Genomic DNA, 22,476 nt, shown 5'->3' on the forward strand with positions numbered 1-22,476 from the left:
CCTTTCGAAGCGAAGAATCATACAAAAGTACCCCGGATCATGTCACATGGTGGCGGGGTTGTCGATTGTCTTCACCGATCGGAAATCCATCCGGCGGCGAGCAAGTTACTGCTCGTCGTTCCCTTGCTGCGGGCAGGAGAGCTCATTTGGCGGGGAAGCAGCTGGAGAATGACCGCCAGACAAACCGGCCGACGTCGCAGGAGCGATAGCTGCCCGAGCCCAAACTGAGGTTTATTGTCGGGGACAGGAAGAGGGTAGAGGGGGCTGGAAGTCTGGACGATATGGAGAACCACACGAGCATAAGCCGAGTATAGCGCTCTCCCGGTGGGCACGCAAAGAGGACCAAGGGGGGGGTGCGACAAGTCGTCAGCCGAGTGGCATTCTCGGCGCACAAGGAGCATTGTCAGCCACAAAATTAAAGCCACCTCGGTATTAAAATGTGTGCCATGATCCCAGTATTTGACATAATACAAAACCCGATGTTTACTCATTTCCTCGTAAGTCCAATGGTCCCACAGTTGTCAGACTTGTTTTGGCCAATCTCGGGGTGAACAGGAACTTTTTGAAACCCAAAAGGCTCACAGGCCTCTCCCTAGTGCAGCAACAAAACCCTGCAGTACATTTGGCTGGCGTGATGCAAAAAATAAACGAATTATTCCACAAAATCAGCAGAATCCGCAGTCAATCAGCATGCTATAAAGCAATGCTGTATTGTGAGATGCTGACCCAGGTGACGTCACATTCACATTTATCCTCAACCCGAGACTTGAGCAGGAAGTCTCTCATTTTAATGGCGCGGGATTCAAAAAATTGAATAAATTCAACGATCACTTCCACACACATCCAATCGGTCCATTTTATTCAGGAGCATAAAATATCATGTGAAATATGAAATAAACATGCCTTTTGCTGTCATAGGCACGTTAAAGTGGCAGTGTTAGACTACAAATGTGCTGACTCTGCTGAGTCAAAAAAAAAAAAAAATCAAATCATTTCGACTTCTTGTTGTCTTAATGCAGTGGCATCTCATGCTAATGGTCTTCCTCAAATCTCCGATACGTCACACTCACTGACAAATGGCATCCATGCTACATCTTCAGTGATGCAGCCGGTGACAAATCATTCAGGACCGGGGAGACCGTCTGCTACAGGTACTTGTCTTGGCATGATGGGAAATGTTATCACTGCCATTGACGATGATAGACGTCAAATGACGTGATTCTTTTTATCCTTCTGCTGTGAAGTAAAATGAGTTTATCAGTCATCGACGTCCAATCCTTTTGAACTGGGAGGGTGGCAGCGAATGTCCCAGTTCAAAAGGATCGGACATCTATTATTGTCAGTAACAGCCAATGAGTTAGTAAACTTAAGATTTTCATAAGTGAGATTCTATACATTTGACATCAGAAATTCTAAAGTTCTTGTATCAGGAGTATCCATTGTGTCTGCTATCATCAACCCCCTGGGTTCGTTCACACCTCTGGAAGGTGGAGCGCAGCCCCCTGTGTTATAACCACGGCCAGCAGCATTGTGTCGGGGATGGTCCTTTGTCTGCCTGATTTCATTTGCCAACACTTGAGGCACTAAAAATTTCCCTCTCGCTTTCTTCTCGCTCCCTCGCTCAGTGGCCTCTATAAAACAGGGTTGTAAAATGCTCTTCTTTTTTCCCATTTTCTCGCTGAATGAAAAAGCTTCCTTCCTGTCGATGTTGTTTTTTCATGGTTCCTCTAACAAGTGGGACTTTTTTCATCACTGCATTTTAAAAGAGGGTTAAGTAGTGGAGGAAGAGACATGTTAACACATAAAATACAACTGCATCTGCATGGGGGCACCCTAAAACAATTTAAAATGTCTGGAGTATTGCTGTCAACTAACAAGATAACTTGAACCAAGATAGCAATATTACAATTTAAGGAGGGAAGTATTCCAAAATTGGAGGACATTTTATGTCCCAGCCTTTAATTTTTAAATAATCTATATACTTAAGTCCAAAAACATGCAGTTTCTAAATAAATAAAAACCAAATTTCTAAAAACCCTAAAGAATGCTTGAAAAATATTTGTAGAAATACTACAGATGCACGATAATATCGGTTACTGATAATTATCGGCCGATAATGACGTCACACAGATAATCCAGATGAAACGAAATTCAACCGATAATGCAATCCGATAATTATGTACTTGATTTAGCCTCCAAATGTGCGCAATCAACAGTTTTGTCCGATTCTGCTAGTTTTAAGGAGGTGTTTTTGCAGTGTAGTAATGTGATATATGTTAGGGATGGCTTACTTTTAAAGGCATTTTTCTGCAACTTGGGTGTTAACTCCTTAAGTAATTGTTGCCAAAAGCTTACCATTACACAATGTCATTGCCATTGTTTAGTTGTTGGAATTTACTACTTGTTCACATTTGATGTGGAAAAAAATAGCACTACATTACATTTTTGCACATTAACATTTATCTTTGTATACTTTAAAATTTTACATACTTATTTGAATAGAATTATCGGCGTGACATTATCGGTTATCGGGTGGAAGGGGCAGGTAATTATCGGTTATCGACATCGGTTGGAAAATGTATTATCGTGCATCACTAAGAAATACCAAATAAGTCTGGAGTACCTCCATACGCATTTTTTCTCTTGTCCACCCCTTCTAATTACCTAAACTTTAATTTTTTTTAAAAAAATTTTGGTACAATTAAAAAAAAGTTAGCTTTGATTGAATGCCTGGCTTTACCTTATGCAACCCTGTTGTGAATGTAATCAGAATAAGACAATTATTTATATTTATTCTTTACTTAATTACATAAAAGTCTGTCCTCTTAAATAGCTGTGACAGCGACAGTGGTATGAAAAAGTATCTGAACCTTTTGGAATTTGTCACATTTCTGCATAAAATCACCATCAAATGTGATCTGATCTTTGTCAAAATCACACAGATAAAAAAAAACAAAAAAAACAGTGTCTGCTTTAACCAAAACCGGCCAAATATTTCTAGGTCTTCATATTTTAATGAGGATAGTATGCAAACAATGACAGAAGGGGAAAAATAAGAAAGCGAACCATCACATTTAATATTTTCTGCCCCACCCCCCCACACCCCTTTAGCAGCAATAACTTCAACCAGACACTTCCTGTAGCTGCAGATCAGTCTGGCACATTGATCAGGACTAATATTGAGCCATTCTTCTCTACAAACTGCTGTAGCTTAGTCAGATTCCTGGGATGGCTGGCATGAATCGCTGTCTTGAGGTCATGCCACAGCATCTCAATGGGGTTCCAGTCTGGACTTTGACTTGGCCACTCCAGAATGTGTATTTTGTTCTTTGAAACCATTCTGAAGTTGATTTACTTCTGTGTTTTGGATCATTGTCTATTTGCAGCATCCATCCTCCTTTTAGCTTCAACTGTCTGAGATGGCCTCAGGTTTCCTGCAAAACATCCTGATAAACTTTTTAATTCATTCCTCCATTAATGATTACAAGTTTTCCAGACCCCCAGGTAGCAAAACAGCCCAAAAATCATGATGCTCCCTCCACCATGCTTCACGGTGGGGATGAGGTGGTGATGTTGGTGACCTCTTCCATTTTTCCTCCACACACAACGTTGTGTGTTAATCCCTAACAATTCAACTTTGGTTCCAACAGTCCACAAATATTTTGCCAAAACTTCTGTGGAGTGTCCAAGTGCCTTTTTGCGAACATTAAACGAGCAACAATATTTTTTAGACAGCAGTGGCTTCTTCAGTGGAGTCCTCCCATGAACACCATTCTTGGCCATTGTTTTACATATACTATAGTCAGGGGTGCACATAATTGGTCCGCATGGTCAAAAGACAGACAGACGACAGAGACGTCACCGGAGCTACAGAAAAAAAGCACTTTTGCTGAAAAGTAGGAGGTACCATGGCTAGAAGCAAATGATGCTCGCACGGAAATGCGGTACAAAATGTGCCGTGAGAATCCCAATGTCGCCGATAAGAGCAGCGCATTTTATGTAGGGACAAAGAATTTCAGCCGTCCAAACTTTGAAAAGCACGAAAAAGCAGAGAGCATGTGGCAATTAAGCAAACTATCGATGTCAAACAGGACCCCGCTCGCCCTATGGACAAGTGGCGGAATAAAGGTAATGAACAGCGACATGCACTGACAAACGTGTTTTTGCTCGCATTTTACAAAGCTAAACATGCACGTTCAATAAGGTCTTATGAGGAGGACATCCCACTTTTAAAAAGGGTTGGAGTTAATGTGGGAGCCGCATAATGCCCTTTATTTTGAATTGGTGCTTTTTATTTCTTTACATTTCACTTCAAAGTAATGGCAATTTTGTTGTGCCAGTTGGTGTTAATCAAGCATTAATTGTTAATGTAATTAATTAAAGTTAATTGGCTCTAAGTAAAGCTTGTCATAAATTTATCGCATCAGGCGGGTCGGCTCTCAAGCTCAATGAGGACCAAGTCACATCTCCAGGTCCTCCTCTGAGAACCTGGGCAAAAAAATTATGTGCACCCCAGAGATATCGGACTGTTCCAGTGATGTCTGTAAGTCTTTAGCAGACACTCTAGGGTTCTTTTTTACCTCTTTGAGTATTCTGCACTGAAATCTTGGCGTCATCTTTGGTGGACAGCCACTCCTTTAGAGAGAAGCAATAGTGCCAAACTCTGTCCATTTGTAGACAACATCTCTGACTGACTGATGGACATCCAGCTTTTTAGAGATGTTTTGTATCCTTTCCCAGCTTTATACAAATCAACAATCCTTGATTGCAGGTCTTCAGGCAGCTCTTTTGACCGAGCGATTATGCACATCAGACAATGCTTCTTATCAAGACAATTCTTATCCAGTGTGTGTTTTGTAGTGGGCAGGGCAGTTTTAAACCACTTATCAGTTCCAATTGCTTTTTGTCTCCCTCGGAAGAGGATTCACTTACTTATTTTTCCCCTTTCTGTCATTGTTTGCATGCTATCCTCATTAAAATATGAAAACCTATAAATGCTTGGGTGGTTTTAGTTAAAGCAGGCACTGTATATTCATATGTGTGATTTTGACAAAGATCAGCTGCTACTCCTGCTAAAAGCTAACATTAACGCAGGTTTGCAATTTTATTGCTGTGATTAATGTCAAATACTGAGCTAATCAAGCCTTTCATAGTTTATCACCTATTATTGACAAATATGTAGCACAAAACCAGATGAGCAAAGGCTTTTTATTTTATTTTTTTATTTTTTTTGACTCTGAAATGTCCTCCCTTTCTGGAATGACCAACATGTCTTTTTTCTTTTTTAACACATCTGTAACTTTGTTTTTAAATGATGTCACAATACGTTTTGTGCCCCAGGGTCGCAAACAAATGCTGGTCCCCCCAAAAAGAGGCATAAGGGTTGGTCCCCTGAATCATCTGCAAATGGTTTGCCAGAGAGCACCGGTAAGACGCCACCATCTTCATCAGGCTTGCCTTCATCAACAGTTACTACAAATGGAACAAGATTAGGTAAGGGAAAAATGTTCGAAATGAGGAAAGAAATGTTGACATACTTTTGCCCTCATATGTACATTCAGATGCATCTGCCACAGTGAGTTGCTCACAGAGGTCCTCAACCACAGTTTCATCCTCTGGGATGTCTGTAGCTGTGCCTGATCAGCTGTTACACACTTGTGGACTACAACCTGTCATCTTTAAAGGTCAAATACATTAATGATACTTGAAATCAATAATGTTTTTGCTAAAATAAAACCTCTCCTGGGAACAGGTCACGGCCCTCTCCCTCAGCTGACCGGCAATTTTACTGAAGTTCTCGTCAGCTCTCTTCTGCAGAGTTGCTATTTGAGCTCACAGACCCTCCCCAGAGTCTACCAACACTATGGGCCCTCGCCCATTCAGCCATTGTCAACTGAGATGCAGATTCTTCTCACTGTCTACTACCTTGTTCAGCTAGGTCAGTGTCACACACTGGAAATAAAACAGAATGTTCACAAAGCAGAGTGGATGCACAAAAATATACACAGTATAAAATATTCCGTTTGTTGTTGTTAATGGCCACTAGATGGCATGCTGTCATTTTATTAGTGTAAGTTAATAATTGATCATGTTTAGGGCCATAAACGGCGATAGACATCCAAATGACTGGGAGTGGTTGGCAGCGAATGATCGTTTCCACCTCTCCCAGTAAAAAAAAAAAATTGCATGTCTATCGCCATCAATGGCAGCCAATGACTGAATTTATAAAATAACATTACAGCTTTTGAAACAGTAGAAAGGTTGAATTAGAAATTGTTTACTGTTAAAGTCAAATAAAAAACAATAGAGGTATGTTAAAAAAAAAGATACAAAAAAGAATATTTACTGTTTTTTTCTACTTTTTGTTTTTAATTGAAAACATACAAATGAGAAATAAATTTAAACAAGAGAGTTTTTACTGTGATATTTCAAAATAAATAAATTTGCATTTGTTACTAATTTAAAATATTAAAAGAGAATACTCAGTGTTTTTCTTCGTTTTTCTTTTTTAACTTAAAAACAAAACAACAAAAATGACAATGTATAAAAGGAATATTTATAACTTTTCCCTTTTAACATCAATAAATAAAAATGAGAAGTAAATTTGCTTATCTTTTGTTGATTAAAGAAGTAGATTTTTTTAATAATAAAAAGTGAATATTTAATGTTTTTCTTTTTTTTTTTTTAATTAACAAATTAATTTTAAAATATTTTAAAACGAAAAAGAAATTTGATCACAGATGAATTACGTTGTCTGATTTCTCCCCAACTTTTTCAAGGCCCGGACCAGGTGCCTTTGATTGAGGATTTGGAGCAGATATTCATGAGATCATGGAGGGAGTCCCACCTCAGTGAAATCAGACAGAATCAACAGACACAAACACAAGCCTCCCAAGGGAGGCACTACGGAATTGAGGTTAAATTCTTATATTGTGGTATTTTTGGAAAATTCCATAAAATACTCTGCATCTAAATCTGCATTTTCGGGGTCTCCAGGCACCACCAAGCCTTCCCGGGCTCCCTCAGCATCTTGGCTTGGCACCACAGCAGCCTCTGACCCCCAGCCAGCTTCCTTGGCTCGCCCAGCTGGCTGCGTCGTCCTGCGGAGAGGGGGTGGTGGTTTTGGGGGAGCAATTGGGGTCTTTGGCTCAAGGCCTTCAGCAGATGTTTAGCAAGTTGATGGAGGGAAGGTTCGAAAACACCAACTACATTGTAGTCATTGTGACTGCGTCCGGCCACGAAACGCAGTCTTGCGTGGTCGTCACAGGTGGGAGTTTGTGTCATTATAGGATTTTGTAAGAATGAAAAGCGATATTAATCCTTCATAGGGTGCTCATTTGACTCATTGACTGCCATTGACAGCGCATAGGCCGAGTTTGACTTTTGGGGCAGGGGCGGCACAACATGTTGATGACCCGAAACGCAGTGTCAGCAATAAAGTTAACTTACAAGAATATTTATAATAATAACTTGACAAAGAAGAGTGTTTTTTGTTTCCCATCATTCTTGAGGGGAATTCTAAATCAGACTGCTTAGGCAATACTTTTTGCCAAGATCATCATTCATTGAATACGGTACGCCCGCCGGTGTCGTGCCAATGTAGTTACCCCAGTCAAAAATTGTATCCCCTGGGCGGAGCAATATGGAAGTAGATTTGTGTCTTTATTATTCAATCAAAAAAAAGTTGTTTCAATAAAAAAAATTAAAAAATAAAATAAAAAGTTGCTTCAGTCAAAATATATATTTTCAACCCCCCCCCAAAAAAGTCAGGTCAATCAAAAAAAAAAAAAGTGTTTGAATGCAAAAATAAATTAGAAACCCAAAATAATGCATGAGAAAACTATTTTTCTTTGATTTTTTTTTTTGATTTTTTTTTTCTTTTTATTGAAGTCGTTTTTTGATTGAAGCAACTTTTTTGATTGAAGTAATGTTGATTTGTGTTTGGGCCACATTTTCGCTAGGACATTTTTGTCATTATTCAATCAAAAAATAAGTTGCTCAAAAAAAATTTTTTTTTTCAAAAAGAAAAATCACTTCAGTCAAAACAGGAAAAATGTCAATGATGGCAAAAGTTTTTGAATGCGAAAAAATATTTGAGATTGAAAAATTCGCGTTTGAACACTTAATTTTTCATCGAAAACGTTTTGTTTGATTGAAGCAATCCTTTTTGTGTTTGGGCCATATTATGGGTAGGACATTTGTGTCTAAATCATTTAATCCCAAGAAAAGTTGCTTCAATCAAGAAAAAACATTTCAATCAAAGAAAAAAAAAATCATTTGAATTTTTTTTTTTTTTAATTTATATGCAAAGCAAATGACTAAGTTGCTAGTCACATGATCTGTTCGAAAAATAATTTTGACCCATTATTAAAAAAAAATTTTTCGTTCATTTCATTCATTTTTGTTGCAGTTTTATTGCTTTACAACTTTTATACACTGTATATAGGAAAGTCAATTAAATGCAATGACACTTTTCGGCCACCGGGGGGCCTGCCCCCCTTAAAATCCGCTTATGTGACAGCGCTAGATGTCGAATCCGTTTTGACTGAGAAACGCTGGTGACAATGAAACATGTGCATTCACAGCCAATCTTCCAAGTTTAAATCAATTGGACATTTGTTGTTTTTATGGCAAGGAATAATTTAAATTCTGTGAAATTTAGAATAATAGTAATATGTTTAATTTTGGTTTTATTATTTAAGTTTAAATAAAATGTAAAAAAAAATAGTATTTAAAAAATACAATAATGATCAATAATTATTAACTTAATTATTATTGAGACCCGGCATACGCATACTGTATGTTTACATCACATTCTGACTTAATTAGGTCACACTTGTATACCCAATGTTCCTAATGTTGTTTATCTGAAATGTAAAATATAATTTCTACTACGTGGATGCCAGGTATTTATGGGTTTATGTGATTTTTTTTTTTTTTTCAATTACTGAAAATAGACACCCTATAAAGGGTTACCTGTATTTGTGTGTTTTGGGGTTCAGGTAAACACCAGTGTCGCTCATTGGCCGAGAATATGTTTTCTCCCAATGAGGGCTTGAGAGAAATCAACCACCAGCTTTCCTCAGGTGAAGCCCAGGAGCTCATTCAGTTCTGCAGCTCCCTTGGACAAGGTGTGCTTGACTCCATTCTTTGGAATGTCTTAGTCTCTGTTGTGTTTCTGTTACGTATGTTCTGTTCTGTCACAATTTGTACGACTCCCACCTCGGGAGTAGATGAGGAATATTGAACATCAGCATCTAACTTTCTGAATCGTAGATGGTGATATGGATTCCCTCCTGGACAGCGCAACCTTGGACAGCAGCGAACCTTCTCCCTTATCCAGCAGTCAGGAATCAACAGAGGAAAAGAGTGTGAAAAACACACCCAGTCCAAAAGACTCACACAGTCCTAAAGAGAGAGCTCTGACTCCGAAGGAAACATGTTCAGGTGACACAGATGGACACATTACTCAGTTCTTGTATTGTTTTGTGAATTTAATTACCATTTAAACGCCTATGTGTACATGTAGAGTACTCTGTGGAGTGGCGTGATATTCGGCCCATCCAGTTGGCAGTAGCAAGAAAACTGCTGTCTCATGTTTGCGCCATAGCAGACTCCAGTACACAGAACCTGGACCTTGTGTCCTTTGACAGGGTCAGCTTCCTCATCCTGGTCCCTCCCTCTGAAGTCACATTTCAACAGACTGTACTCCACCTGTGGAGTTCTGGTTTGTTTCCACACTTTGTCTTCCAGCCCTCTTTTTACTGTGTAGCCACTTGTTGACTTGAACTTTGGATTTTAGGGGTTCTTCAGGAACTCGGAAGTGTGGAACAAGAGTGCGTGTCTCAGAGGGAAGCTGAGCGCTATGTGGTCAAGATGGATCAAGGCGCTCAAGTGCGAGTCGACAGTCTCATTCAGGAAGCACACAGCAACTCATACACGCTTTACATCCTGGTCCATGACCATGCCCACTGGGATATCAGCAGGTCTGTGAGGTGAAAACATGAGTAGAGTAGAATTAAAAACATTGGTCATTCCAGAATTAGAAGAGATTTGGGCATCAAAAGATTTAAAAAATAAACATTCACTATCTGGTATCTGCTAAAATTCATCTATAATAGATTACTATCAAAGCTTTGATTAGCTCAGCTTACAAAACAACATTACACATTGTATCACGATTTATTTGATATTTACAATATTTGAATTTGTAACGTAAAAGCGTTGCAAATCTGTTCTGATGTTAGCTTTTTCTCAGGCATATAGAAGCTAGCTCTTTAGCTAGCTGTAACTGCCGACCAAGAGGACAAACGTATTGATATATTTAAGTAGGGTGACCATATTGTGATTTCCAAAAAAGAGGACACGCGTCCCGGTCTCGAGATACTTAAATTATACTCGAAGCTCACTCATAGATGCCGCATCACTTTAATTGATTTCAAGTATGGCTCCTCCGTATGGATAGAAAATGTAATTTTATAACAAAATAATAGCTATACTGTATAAACAAAGAATAATTCAAACTATTAGAGGTTACTCAACAAGCTTTATTATTCCTAAAATAATAATATAAAAAAAAAAAAACTGGAATGAAGTAACGATTTAAAAAAAAAAAAAAAAAATGCCTCTTCTGTATAAGCAGATCATCCTTGAACAAGTAATAGCTGTCTTTTCAATTCTTACTGTACAAATAAATAAATAATCTGAAGCAATGTTCTAAATAATACCTCTTTTGTAGAAAATCCAGCTATAATAAAAAACTTTTTTTTTTCTTTTCAGTGAAATAATGTAAATCAGACAGTAAACTAACAAAAATACTCATTTAAAGAAACACTTCGTAGCTTCTCAGTTTTGGTCGATTTTAGCAATGCTGGTGGACAAAAGTGGTAGTGTTTTGCCTTAAGGAAGACTCCGTTTCCCATGAGGACCAGCGCTGTGTTTCCCATGATGACCAATACACTCCCACACTGTTATAAAATCATCAATGAATCATAAATCAATCTCCCAGTCGTCTGCAGATGGATTAAATAACATTTCTGTTTCCAGCCGCTGTGTGAGGGATGATAGTAATAAGCAATGTTGTTAATAACGGCGTTAGAATATAACAGCGTTACTAACTGCGTTATTTTCTTCAGTAGTGAGTAATCTAATGAATTACTTTTTTTATCTTGGCAGCGCCGTTACCGTTACTGAGGCGGGAAAGGCGTGCGTTACTATGGTTACGATGTTTGTTGACTGACGCGAGAAAAGTCTGGAAAAAGACGGACTCACGGAGACGAGAGAGCAGAGCAGGAGTGTGGAGGAGGCAAGGGTGTGTGACGCCTTTGCAAACGCGATGCTACTATGCTAGGTGGCTCCAATAATACCTGACTGTAGCCGATAGCCTACAAAGTACGCCTACATGATGTTTCGGTAGATATCACATATATACAGAACTAGATGCAAATGACAGACACGGCGGCATTAGCAACATATATAATAAAGAACTAGATGCCTTAGTAAACAGCCGCCATCTTAAAGCAGTAGACTTCTCATGAAGGCTCTGTTGTAGAGAACCTTCTGAGCGAACCTAAGTCACTTTTTATCTAAAATGCTCCTAAATCAGCAAAATTTACCTTAAATCTATCTTTAAATGATGAAACAGTTTTAAAACTTACACATGTCGAAAATAAACGGAAGGGAACTAATGCAATAACGGGAGCAATTTTAACAACTTTAACGGTTGATTCAAAACATTAAATGACTTCCACACATAGCAAAGGTTACTATCTCATTATCGCAATATCCGCAATACCCCTGTGTCTAGTTAAGTTTAGGGCAAAGAATTGGGCTAGGGCCAATTGTCCCAAAAACTTTTTTTTTAAATTAATTAATTTTTTTTTTTGGGGGGGGGGGGGGGGGGCATGAAAATTATCACCAGTTACTTTGTCAAGTAACTAATTACGCTTACATTCAGGTAACTGAGTTACTAACACAATTACTTTTTGGGAGAATTAATTTGTAACTGTAATTAATTACTTTTTTAAAGTAAGATTAACAACACTGGTAATAAGGTAATGAATCTAGTTCTGGCTAAACAATAGCATATGACGGTTAGCAACTGTGTGGCATAGTGTGGCTACTTCTGTCTTTATAATGAATGGGGAAAGGTGGAAGGGACGTATGCAGTCAGCACATTTGTAGTTTTTTTGTGTGGCAGGGTTCCTGCACCCTCCTCAAAGTTAATTAGGCTACGTTCATACTACAGGTCTTAATGCACGAATCCGATTTTTTCGTGTTTTTCCGACTCGAGTAAGGCATTAACTTGACGGTTTGAACGTGACAAGTCGCATAGAACTGGACCATTTCAAATCCGATCTGGGTCACTTTCGTATGTGGTTCAAATCCGATCTGGGCCACATTTTTCCAGACTGTCGCGGCGGTCTGTACTGTCCACTCTCCCAAATCGGATTTCATGCAGCAATTACGTCATCAAATAGCGAGAGAGACGCTTACCGTAGCGGTGCCGCTGTGCGTTATTAGCACCTAGCTTGCAGTACACACGGCATTTGGGGAAGGGCTGGGCTTGACAACAGTCATAAAAAATAAAAATGGGTTGAGGATAAGCCTGAGAATGCTCAGTTTTCACTCTGCTCCAAGTGAGCAATATTTCAACATTGCCTACACGGCCGAGGTCGGGGCAAACTGCCCCTATGTGTGTGTGACGTGCACGGACCGTGCGTGCATGCTATCGATCCATATAAACTTTGAATATCAGCCTAAACGGGGATTATTTATGTCTGTTATTTGTGTCCTCCTTTTGAAAAGCAAAATATGATATCCCTGGAATGACGGATGACGTGTGTCATTTGTTTTGATGCTTCTGCGCATGCGGGTCGTCTTGTTCAGCGCGTGTCGGACTGCGAATTAGTGCGCATGCGTAATACTTGAATGGTCTCAATGGACAAAGGCAATCTGAACGGGCACACCAAAAAAACAGATATGACAAAAAATCGAATTCCCCCTCAAGATATAAAAGTGGTGTCATTCAGCTAGTTGTCAGTCGACATAATACCACAAATGCTTTGAAAATATTTGATAAAGTATGAAAAGTTTCCTAGTGTTGCTTTAACAAAAAAAAAAAAGTCACTTTAGTCCTCACTTTTCTTCCTCATCCCTGTTTTATTCTTCTCCCTGCTTTTCTTTATTATCTTCCTAGTCTGCCCATGCATATTTTGCTGTAGAGCTGATCTTTCCAAGCAGTTTTCGGTTGCTCAAGTCTTTGAAATTGTATTGCACCGATCGTGATGGTACAGTGCCCTCCATAATTATTGGCACCCCTGAAAAAGATGTGTGTTTTTTAGCTTCTAATATTTTTTTTTATTCAAATAATATGGGACCTAATCCAACCTTCAATACAAGTGCATTCATTCAGTGGAGAAAAAATCCCACATAAAGAAAAAATTATTTGACATCAAATAATGTGTGTCACAATTATTACCACCCCTGTGTTAATACTTTGTACAACCCCCTTTTGCCAACAAAACAAGGTCTGGGGACTGATATGGCCATGGGAGGAGCTTGATTTTGTGTCTGGTGAACCATTTCTGTGTAGATTTGGCCATATGTTTAGGGTCATTGTCTTGCTGAAAGACCCAGTAACGACCCATCTTCAGCTTTTGGGCAGAGGGCAACAGATTTTGATTTAAAATGTCCTGGTATTTCAAAGCATTCATGATGCCATGCACCCTAACAAGGTTCTCAGGGCCTTTGGAAGCGAAACAGCCCCACATCATCACTGACCCACCCCCATACTTCACAGTGGGTATGAGGTGCTTTTCAGCATGCGCATCTTTCATGGCACGCCAGACCCACTTAGTGTTTGTTGCCAAAAAGCTCAATCTTGGTCTCACACAAAAATACACACGGTCCCAGTGTGTGCTTTGTTCAGATGAGAAAACACATCTTTTTCAGGGGTGCCAATAATTTTGGAGGGCACTGTATGTGGGGAATTTTTTTGCAGCTCATCTGTGACGATGTACTTGCGCTTAGGCATTTTGGGGGACAATGGAACACTGCTCCGACGTCTGTTTTCTCTGTTACTGAGCACAGCGGAACCAACCACTGGGCAAGCTCTCTGGGAACACGTCACAGGCAGCACAGTACCGTAGTATTCTGCACAGTCAATTGTCAGTCAATTTCAACACAGCCTAATTGGTCACGCGAAAAGTAATGAAAACCGGATATTTTCATGAATTTATAAAACCCCACCGGACGCCCGGGACAGGATGTAAAAAGTGGACATGTCCGGGTAAATGAGGAGGTCTGGTCACCCCTATATTTAAATAAGTCAAAATCTTACCCAAAGAAAGTTAATAAATATCTTATTCTGATCATAAGCATAACAGGGTTTCAGCAGGTATAGTGAGACATTCAATCAAGGATAACTATTTTATAAAAAATAAAAATATGGAAAATAAAGAGAACATCCAGTGCATTTGCTTGACCCATTCCTTTGGGAAACTGCTTTATAGTATTAAGTACAGCATATCATGTAATTCACTTCTTCCTTCTGCAAACAATGTTATAGTTAAATGGTTGCGTGCAAATAATAATGCAGTTTTGAAATATTTTATTAATTAAAACAAACATTCGAACAGTTATAGCAGACAAAGATGAAACAAATATAACACCAAGAAAATAAAATGATAAAATGTAAATTTCATATTGACTGTTTTATTTGAGACACAATCTAATCATTTAGCGGTGCAGACAAGAGAAAAATGTCATTTTTTAAAAACTATTTTCAAGCATCCATCTTCTTAATTTTTTTTTTGAGGGGGGGGGTCCCAGAACAAGTACATTTACCCAGTAACTGCATGTCTTAGTCATTTGCAGGTGGGTCATTTAAAATTTAATACGTGGTACACAAAATATCTCTGATTCTGGAATGACCCACAAACTTTTTGATGCTTCTGTCCAATGAGATTACCTATGCCCTCTGTGTACTTTTATCTCTGCTTCGCAGCGCCTCATACTGCAACACAGAGTCTGATCTGGGCCTCGTGGACCAGCTACTGAATTCCAGACAAGTCAGAGATGCTCCAAACATCCTGATCCTCCATGTTACATCTTTCCCATTTGCTCTGCAGACACAATATACGCGCATCAGTCCCTACAACGAGATCCACTGGCCCTCTTCTTTTAGTAATGTAAGATTTCATTCTGTGTAAGCTAGAAAACAAAAACTGCATATGAGATTTGTTTTTGTATGTATCTAGGATGTGGACCTGTACCATGAGAGAACGCGCTACTTTGGCGTATCAGAGCTTTTAGAGTCGACACGATCAGGAAGCACCCTGCCTCTGATGCGATGTGATTCGTCTTTTGAGAGCATGGCATCTGCACTGGAGGAAAGGTACACACCATTCATGAAAAGTTATACTTTAAGGCTCAGGTGTCAAACTCAAGGCCCGTGGGCCAGCTCCGGCCCAGCAAATGATTTTGTGTGGCCCGTGAAAGTAAATCATGTGCACTGACATCATGTTTCTCACTGAAATTAAGCTTTAAGATCAAGGACTACAGAAATCATTCGCTGACAGCTCTCCCAGTTCAAATTGATTAGACGTCTCTCACAGTCAATGGCATTCAATGAGTGTTGTTTTAAAACTAGTATAAAGAAATCCTCTCTTTCCTTCAGGTTTCCAAAACTGCACAGCGCTGTAATCCGAACCACAGTTCTGATCCACCACTACTGCACAGCACTGATGGCTGTTTCCGGAAGAATCGGAGGCTCGCACAATCTCCACAAGCACACATCTGTGGAGACTTTAGCCATCGTGCAGGCCCTGCTCAGTGCCGCCCAGCAATGCCCCGCTCATCATGGTCACATGATCCTGCTGCGCATCCCCTCGCTGGCGCTGGCAGCGTGGGCACATCGGCGGCTGTCTCGGGTGAGGAGACAGCTGGGACTGGAAGAGAGATTCGAGATCATACTTGGAAATCCGAGCCAGCCGCTGAATATTGGACATAGCTTTATTGATCAAATTAAGGTATGCAAAAGTTGGAAATCAATAAAGCCATTCAATTTTAAAAGGTCCTTTCAAAGTTCCTCGAAAACTGGAAACTTTTATTTACATCTTTCTTCACTACTTGATTAATTAACCAGTTCTGTTTTACTACTGATTAAAGGAAAAGGAAGCCTAGAGTAAATGAGAGAGATGGTTACTCAAAGGATGTAAAGATGCAAATCACTATTTTATAGAACTATGGTAATGGAGAAAATTATGTTTAAATAACAGCCATTTTGTGACAAACATGACATCACTTACACCTTGCGTGTACAGCACATATGTCTGTCCCTTTAGCAAAGGTTCCTGTGGCAGTCTCAAAATGATCTCGCTTATGCTTCTCTGTTTTTGTGTACTTGCTTCATGTAGCTGTGGCTAAAAATCCAAGAAGCTGATTGGGTTCCTCGTACCTATCTGGAGCTCGAGGCGCTTCCCTGCATTTTGATCCTGTCTGGAGCTGAACCTCAAGGAGAATCACTTCCTAGGTTGGCACAAAAGAACGAAGCAGTAGATTCTGTTGCTACTAAAATCCTAAAACTATATTTTTTTCCCCCACTTTTGACTTTACTGATGTTTGAAATGTTTTTGCAGCCAAAGGGTCAAAAACGTCACAATTGCTTTATGTTTTCATTGCTTCTAACTTGAAGCCCATTGGCTAATTCAGGACAATATTTTACAGCTCCCTGTTTGAAATCAAAGTGTAGTAATAGTGTGCCCGGTGCATACTTTGCCATTGGAATTTGTTTTTTAATTATCATTTTAAATAAAATAGTAAATAAAACATTTAAATAAATAAAATAGTACAGTTGTCTGATATTATCGTGTACCAGATAATATCGGCCAATAAAAGCATTTTAAAATGATATCGGATAATATCGATTTATCATTATCGGTTCTGGGCCAATATGTATGTTGCCTACAAAGTGAATGTAGAAATTTTCTGCCTTTGTACAAGGGCTGGTCACAGCTTAGCACAGCAGTTATGCTTATTGACCATTAGGATGTCTCCAAAGGGCAGTGGTTCTTAAGCTTGTTCGGGCTACCGAACCCCACCAGTTTCATATGTGCATACACGGAACCCTACTTTAGTGTAAAATTAAATAGGATTTTTTTTTTTCCAAATTCAAGACATATAGTTTTTCTACTGGTGCACAAAATGAACCATGCAGAACAAAACCAACATAGTGCATGAACTCACAACAAATTACATACTGTACCTGCCTTGCAATCGGGTATGCTACTTCATATGATGTTGTGAGGATCAGTTTGTTAATGGGTACAAATCAAAGAGCAGACCGAGTGGCCATTATTCAAATCTGGCTCTGTTCACCTTGAATTCAGCAAATGCTGTGTTCTTATATTCCCCATCTCCATGCGACTTCTTAAAGTGTTCCTTTAGTTTTGCCGATGTGAGGCCAAAGTTGCTCAACTTGGCATTGCAAATCATGCAGCTAGGACGCTGACTCCCATCCCGTTCCGTGATACATGAGAATCCATATTGACCATATTTGTCCGACCACTTTCTTTTTTGCTCAACTTAGTATGGATTAAAATATGAAGAAAGTAATAATACAACATACTACGATGACATTCACACGTTGTTTCGCTCCTGAGTGCAATAAATTCTTCGCAGCACTGATTGGCCAAGCAATGTCACGTGATCATCTGTAGCCAGTGACGGCCAAGCGGGGCATGCCATCGCTTAATGAGTTGGTGTGTCTTGACCTCAGCTGCAGAGGCTTCACCGAACCCCTGAGACCGATTCACCGAACCTCTAGGGTTCGATCGAACCCAGGTTAAGAACCACTGTGCAAGGGATTTGTTATATGAGCATTATCATTATCAAAGCATCCAGTGGGGCATCACAATACAAATAGCTATTAGTCCACCACCACATATATCGGTCTGATATCTGTATAGGATTTTTGGAGTTGGACAATATTGGGATATCGGTTATCGGTTAAAAAGTCATGATCGGACAACTCTATGAAGTAGTAATAAATACCTTCAAAATAATGAAAATAATTCTACAAAAATAAGGATGGCCCCACAGATATTTTGCCATGGGCAATCAAAAATATAATTAATGAAAACAAATTTTAAAATCAACGAATATTTTTTAATTAAAAAATGAATGCATACTTTTTTTTAATAAGATAAAGTGTGGCCCCTGCGTATTATATAACATAGCTCAAGCTAATGATAATATTTGGTGGTGTTTTTACCAACAAGCTAGACAAAGAGAACATGAGTCCCTTTTTGGGGGAATCCTTAATGCAGCTCATACTCACCCAGACTTTCCAGCGGCCTGCCAGATAAATGAGAGTTTGAGACCCTTGCTTTAGTTTCAATGTAACTGATTGTGTTAAATGTGTACATTGATTAAATTAAAATCAAATGGTGGTAAACTGTAATTTCAGCATATATTCAAAGAATCCATATTGTATCGTCATGAAATTGATAATTCACACCCCTGTTACGTCCCAACATTCTTCCCACAGGTCACTGAAATACTGTGACCTTCGAGTGATAAGCTGCTCCTATCTGCAACGTACCACTATCGAACAAGAATTGGGACTGGCGGCGTACCTGCTGAAGACGGAGTCTCGTTCACCGCACAACCCAGGGCCGGCGAGTGATGTGCTAGAGAGTGATGCGGAAAAACTCAGCAGCACCGACAATGAGGAAGAAGAGGGCCAGGAAAACGGTAGTCAGTGACTGTTAAATCCATTTGAACTGTGAGGGTGCATGGCCACCCTCCCAGTTGAAATGAATTGGACGTCTACCGCTGACAATGGTGGCAAAAATGTTTCCAAGAAATAATCATTTTTTCCTTCCCTTTTAGAAAGTTCCCCCGCCTCCTCCAACCAGCCACTCCAGTCCAGCCCAGATGTTGGCACGTCAGACCCGTTCCCTACTCAGAGCAGCTCATCTACATCTCCGAATGCCCCAAAGAGCACAATGGACACCACCCCGTCTCCCTCAAAGGCTCAACTCGCTCCCCAAACCTCTTCTCAGTCCTTTTTATACCCTCAAACCTCACTTCTCCACCCAAGCCAGTCTCTGGCCCAGACTTATTCCCTGGTCCAGCCAATTTTCCATCCACAGATTTCATTAGTGCCTACAAGCGCCCAACCTTACTTCCAAACACTCCCACTGCACCACATAACCCATCCGCAACCGCCACAGCAGCCAGTTCCGGTCCGGCCTCGTCGTCACCCCTCCAAATCCACGTCTTCTAGCTCCTCGTCGCCGCGAGCCTCCTCACCTCATTTGACTTGCTCTTGGGCGAGGGGAGTAAGTCGCCCGCCCTCGGTGCTTCTTCCTCGTGCGCTTTATGACATCATCACAGCCAACGACGGCAGTGGCCTACCACGGTGTACCTCGTTCCTGCCGCACATGTCTGTGGCGTGGGCCAGTAGTTTCAGGTGTGACTAAAGAAAAAAACTTTGTTTTGTTAGTGATCTATGTAGATACTAAATACAAAGCCTTCCTATGTTTTAGAAATAGTCGTTTGTTTGTGCTTCTTTAGTCTGTCTCTTCTTCTTTTCTTCTGTTCCCCTATAATCCCTTCCTGTTCGCTGCTTTCTCCTAATAAATGAGGTTAAAAAAAAAAATAAAGAAAGAAATACTAGTTGGACTCCACTGTAAATGTGTCCTCTATGTCCACTAGTATGTTTTATAATTGTTCCTAATGTTTTAGAGGGCATTCATTGGCTGCAATTGACAGCGCTAGTTTCCATATTTTATTTTTCTTAAAATCTACTTTAGCTAGAGTTTATTTCTATTTTCATCAATTTTAATGTTATTAATTTTATTTTATTAACTTTTTTATTTATTTATATATATTAATATATAATAATATTAGTATTAAAAATACAATAATACTTCATAGTAATAATATGTAATAACATTAACTCTAGTTTTGTTCTTAAATTAACATTTTATTAATTAATGTATTACTATATATTTTAAAAATAATACATAAATAATAATAAAATACAATAAAATATTTTTTGTAATGATATATAATGAAATAATATAAATGACAATAATAAAATAGCATTAAAAAATATAAATGATAATAAATAATAATATAACAATAAAAAATAACAGTAAAAAGTTAATATAAAAATTTAATAACATGTAATTACAAAACATAATATAATAATTAATGATATTAAAGTTGTTTTTTTTTTAATGACCAAAATGTTCACTTGCCCTACTCATTGTCTGCCACTGACAGCAATAGACATCCCGTCCAGTTTGAATGGATTGGACGTCTCGCGCTGTCAATGGCACTGAAAAAGTTAATAGAAATGTCATTGACCGCCCTCCCAATTGGACTGGGAGAGCAGCGATTTTTCGCCTTTTATTTTACATTTTCGTCTTTTCTTAACTACACAACACGAACAAATATACCTGATTCGGCAGTGAATTACCTCTGCAGGGGAAATTCCTAGACAGAAAATTTGTGAATTAACATCTTTTTGCAGGCCTTTGCTGAGTAAGATGATGACATGCACAGAACAGTCGCTCTACTACCGCCAGTGGACGGTCCCGCGCGCTTACCACATGGACAGCAACAATCGCACTGAAGGACGCAGCGACAACTTTCACCCTCGCAGGCTACTCCTCAGCGGACCTCCACAGGTAATTTCTTTGTTCGTACTAAAAGTCAAACCCATTCTGTGTTGGTATTTCTTTTTAAACTGTAATGTCATTGCCAGGTGGGCAAGACAGGTGCATATCTGCATTTCCTGGGTATTCTGTCTCGGATGCTGATCAGGCTGATGGAAGTAGATATCTACAATGAAGACGAAATCAACTTTAGTGAGTATATCTGGAAATTGAAATAAATGTTGTGCTGCCTTGTGTTAAAGCTGTCTTTGTGCATGGGCTCTTTGCTTTTAGACATCCAAGCAGATGAGGTTAAATACAAGCCACCTAACGCCTTGTGGCCGGACCCCGACGTTATGAAGACTTTACCCTTTGACTATACGGTGCATGACCCCAAATATGACGACATCAGTTTAGTCTACTGCCCTGGATATAAGCCAGCTTCGGATGGTAGGCACAATCTGACAAATTTCGACCATTGTCCATAATGAAACAAATATGGCAAATATTCCTGTCCTTTAAAAAATTATTCTATTGCGTATGTTGTTACACTGTTTCTAAAGAATCCTGATTCATTTTGACTTTTCAAGGCAACCCTGCACACCAGGAGGACGTGTGTCTCAGGAGGCGCACAACCAGGATCAAACTGTCAAAGTATGCTGCATTTAACACTTACCATCATTGTGAGCAGTGTCATCTGTACTTGGGCTTCAACCCCAGATACCAGGTCAACAAAACAAAAACAACATAATTTTTTAAATAAGTGATCTTTTTGTTGTCTTTTTATTAAATATCAGTGTTTTCTTCTCTCAAATCCCAATCTAGATGTACGAGTCTACACTTCATGCATTTACGTTCACTCATCTGCTGCTCGGTGAAGAGATCCAGCTCTATTTTATCATCCCCAAGTCCAAAGAGCACTACTTTAGCTTTAACCAACCTGGAGGCCAACTGGAGGGTATGCGGCTGCCGCTCGCCGCCGACCGGGTGAGTCAGTGTACAGTCAAGGATGGAAAAAGATGTTTAAATTAGAAATATTGTAATGATCCTCATTTTTTTCATCAGAGCCCAGACTGCATCAAGAGTCCCATCTTCACTCCAACCACTGGGCGCCATGAGCACGGTCTCTTCAACTTGTACCACGCGATGGACGGTGCTTCACATCTTCATATCCTGGTGGTCAAAGAGTACGAAATGGCAGTCTATAAGAAGTACTGGCCCAATCACATCCTGCTGGTGCTGCCTCCTGTCTTCAATGGAGCTGGAATTGGTGTGCATTTTACTGTGACTCACATTCATTCAAACATTCTTCATGGTGCATCTTTATGACAAAGAGCATTGCTGGATATCTTCCAGGAGCTGCTCACTTTCTAATTAAAGAGCTCTCGTACCACAATCTGGAGCTGGAGCGCAGCCGTCGGCAGGAGGGCAGTGGCCCCACAGGTGACGTCTGGCCCTTCATTATTCTGGCGGACGACTCGTGCGTGATGTGGAACGTGATCGACTTCGACGCACGCAAGTACATGCTCCCACATTTTGTACTCGTACCCACGGCTGTGTGGTGCAACATCAAAAAATGTTGGCCTCAGCATTCATCAAAAACTAGAAATAGGTTTTATTCATAAAAAGTATTTTCATGTTTTCGCAACCTGCTGTAATATGATACAGAGTATTGTACTTTTTTTGGTAAAAATTTCAACAACAACAAATTTCTCGATTTTGGATTAAATTCAAATGTATTTCAAATTAAATTCAGAGATTTTTTTTTTAATCTCATAAAAAGTAAAAATATTTAGGACTATTGTAT

At 39.5% G+C, this 22,476-nt stretch overlaps 1 protein-coding gene across 1 annotated transcript in view; it reads left to right on the plus strand.

The window, feature by feature from the left end:
• greb1 (growth regulating estrogen receptor binding 1) overlaps positions 1-22,476 on the plus strand; it is a 45,998-nt gene that overhangs the window by 16,034 nt on the left and 7,488 nt on the right. Inside the window, exons 7-29 of the mRNA XM_057851865.1 lie at positions 1,020-1,151; positions 5,341-5,493; positions 5,562-5,684; positions 5,753-5,938; positions 6,780-6,916; positions 6,997-7,267; positions 9,003-9,131; positions 9,277-9,447; positions 9,530-9,727; positions 9,803-9,986; positions 15,008-15,191; positions 15,261-15,397; positions 15,680-16,031; positions 16,419-16,534; positions 18,551-18,756; positions 18,895-19,477; positions 20,546-20,702; positions 20,780-20,882; positions 20,964-21,119; positions 21,260-21,396; positions 21,495-21,656; positions 21,735-21,939; positions 22,026-22,188. Of these exons, the coding sequence (XP_057707848.1) occupies positions 1,020-1,151; positions 5,341-5,493; positions 5,562-5,684; positions 5,753-5,938; positions 6,780-6,916; positions 6,997-7,267; positions 9,003-9,131; positions 9,277-9,447; positions 9,530-9,727; positions 9,803-9,986; positions 15,008-15,191; positions 15,261-15,397; positions 15,680-16,031; positions 16,419-16,534; positions 18,551-18,756; positions 18,895-19,477; positions 20,546-20,702; positions 20,780-20,882; positions 20,964-21,119; positions 21,260-21,396; positions 21,495-21,656; positions 21,735-21,939; positions 22,026-22,188 (4,345 nt within the window). The remainder of the gene's footprint in view (positions 1-1,019; positions 1,152-5,340; positions 5,494-5,561; positions 5,685-5,752; positions 5,939-6,779; positions 6,917-6,996; positions 7,268-9,002; positions 9,132-9,276; positions 9,448-9,529; positions 9,728-9,802; positions 9,987-15,007; positions 15,192-15,260; positions 15,398-15,679; positions 16,032-16,418; positions 16,535-18,550; positions 18,757-18,894; positions 19,478-20,545; positions 20,703-20,779; positions 20,883-20,963; positions 21,120-21,259; positions 21,397-21,494; positions 21,657-21,734; positions 21,940-22,025; positions 22,189-22,476) is intronic.

The sequence above is a fragment of the Corythoichthys intestinalis genome, chromosome 1 (assembly GCF_030265065.1).
Source record: "Corythoichthys intestinalis isolate RoL2023-P3 chromosome 1, ASM3026506v1, whole genome shotgun sequence".
Taxonomy (NCBI): domain Eukaryota; kingdom Metazoa; phylum Chordata; class Actinopteri; order Syngnathiformes; family Syngnathidae; genus Corythoichthys; species Corythoichthys intestinalis.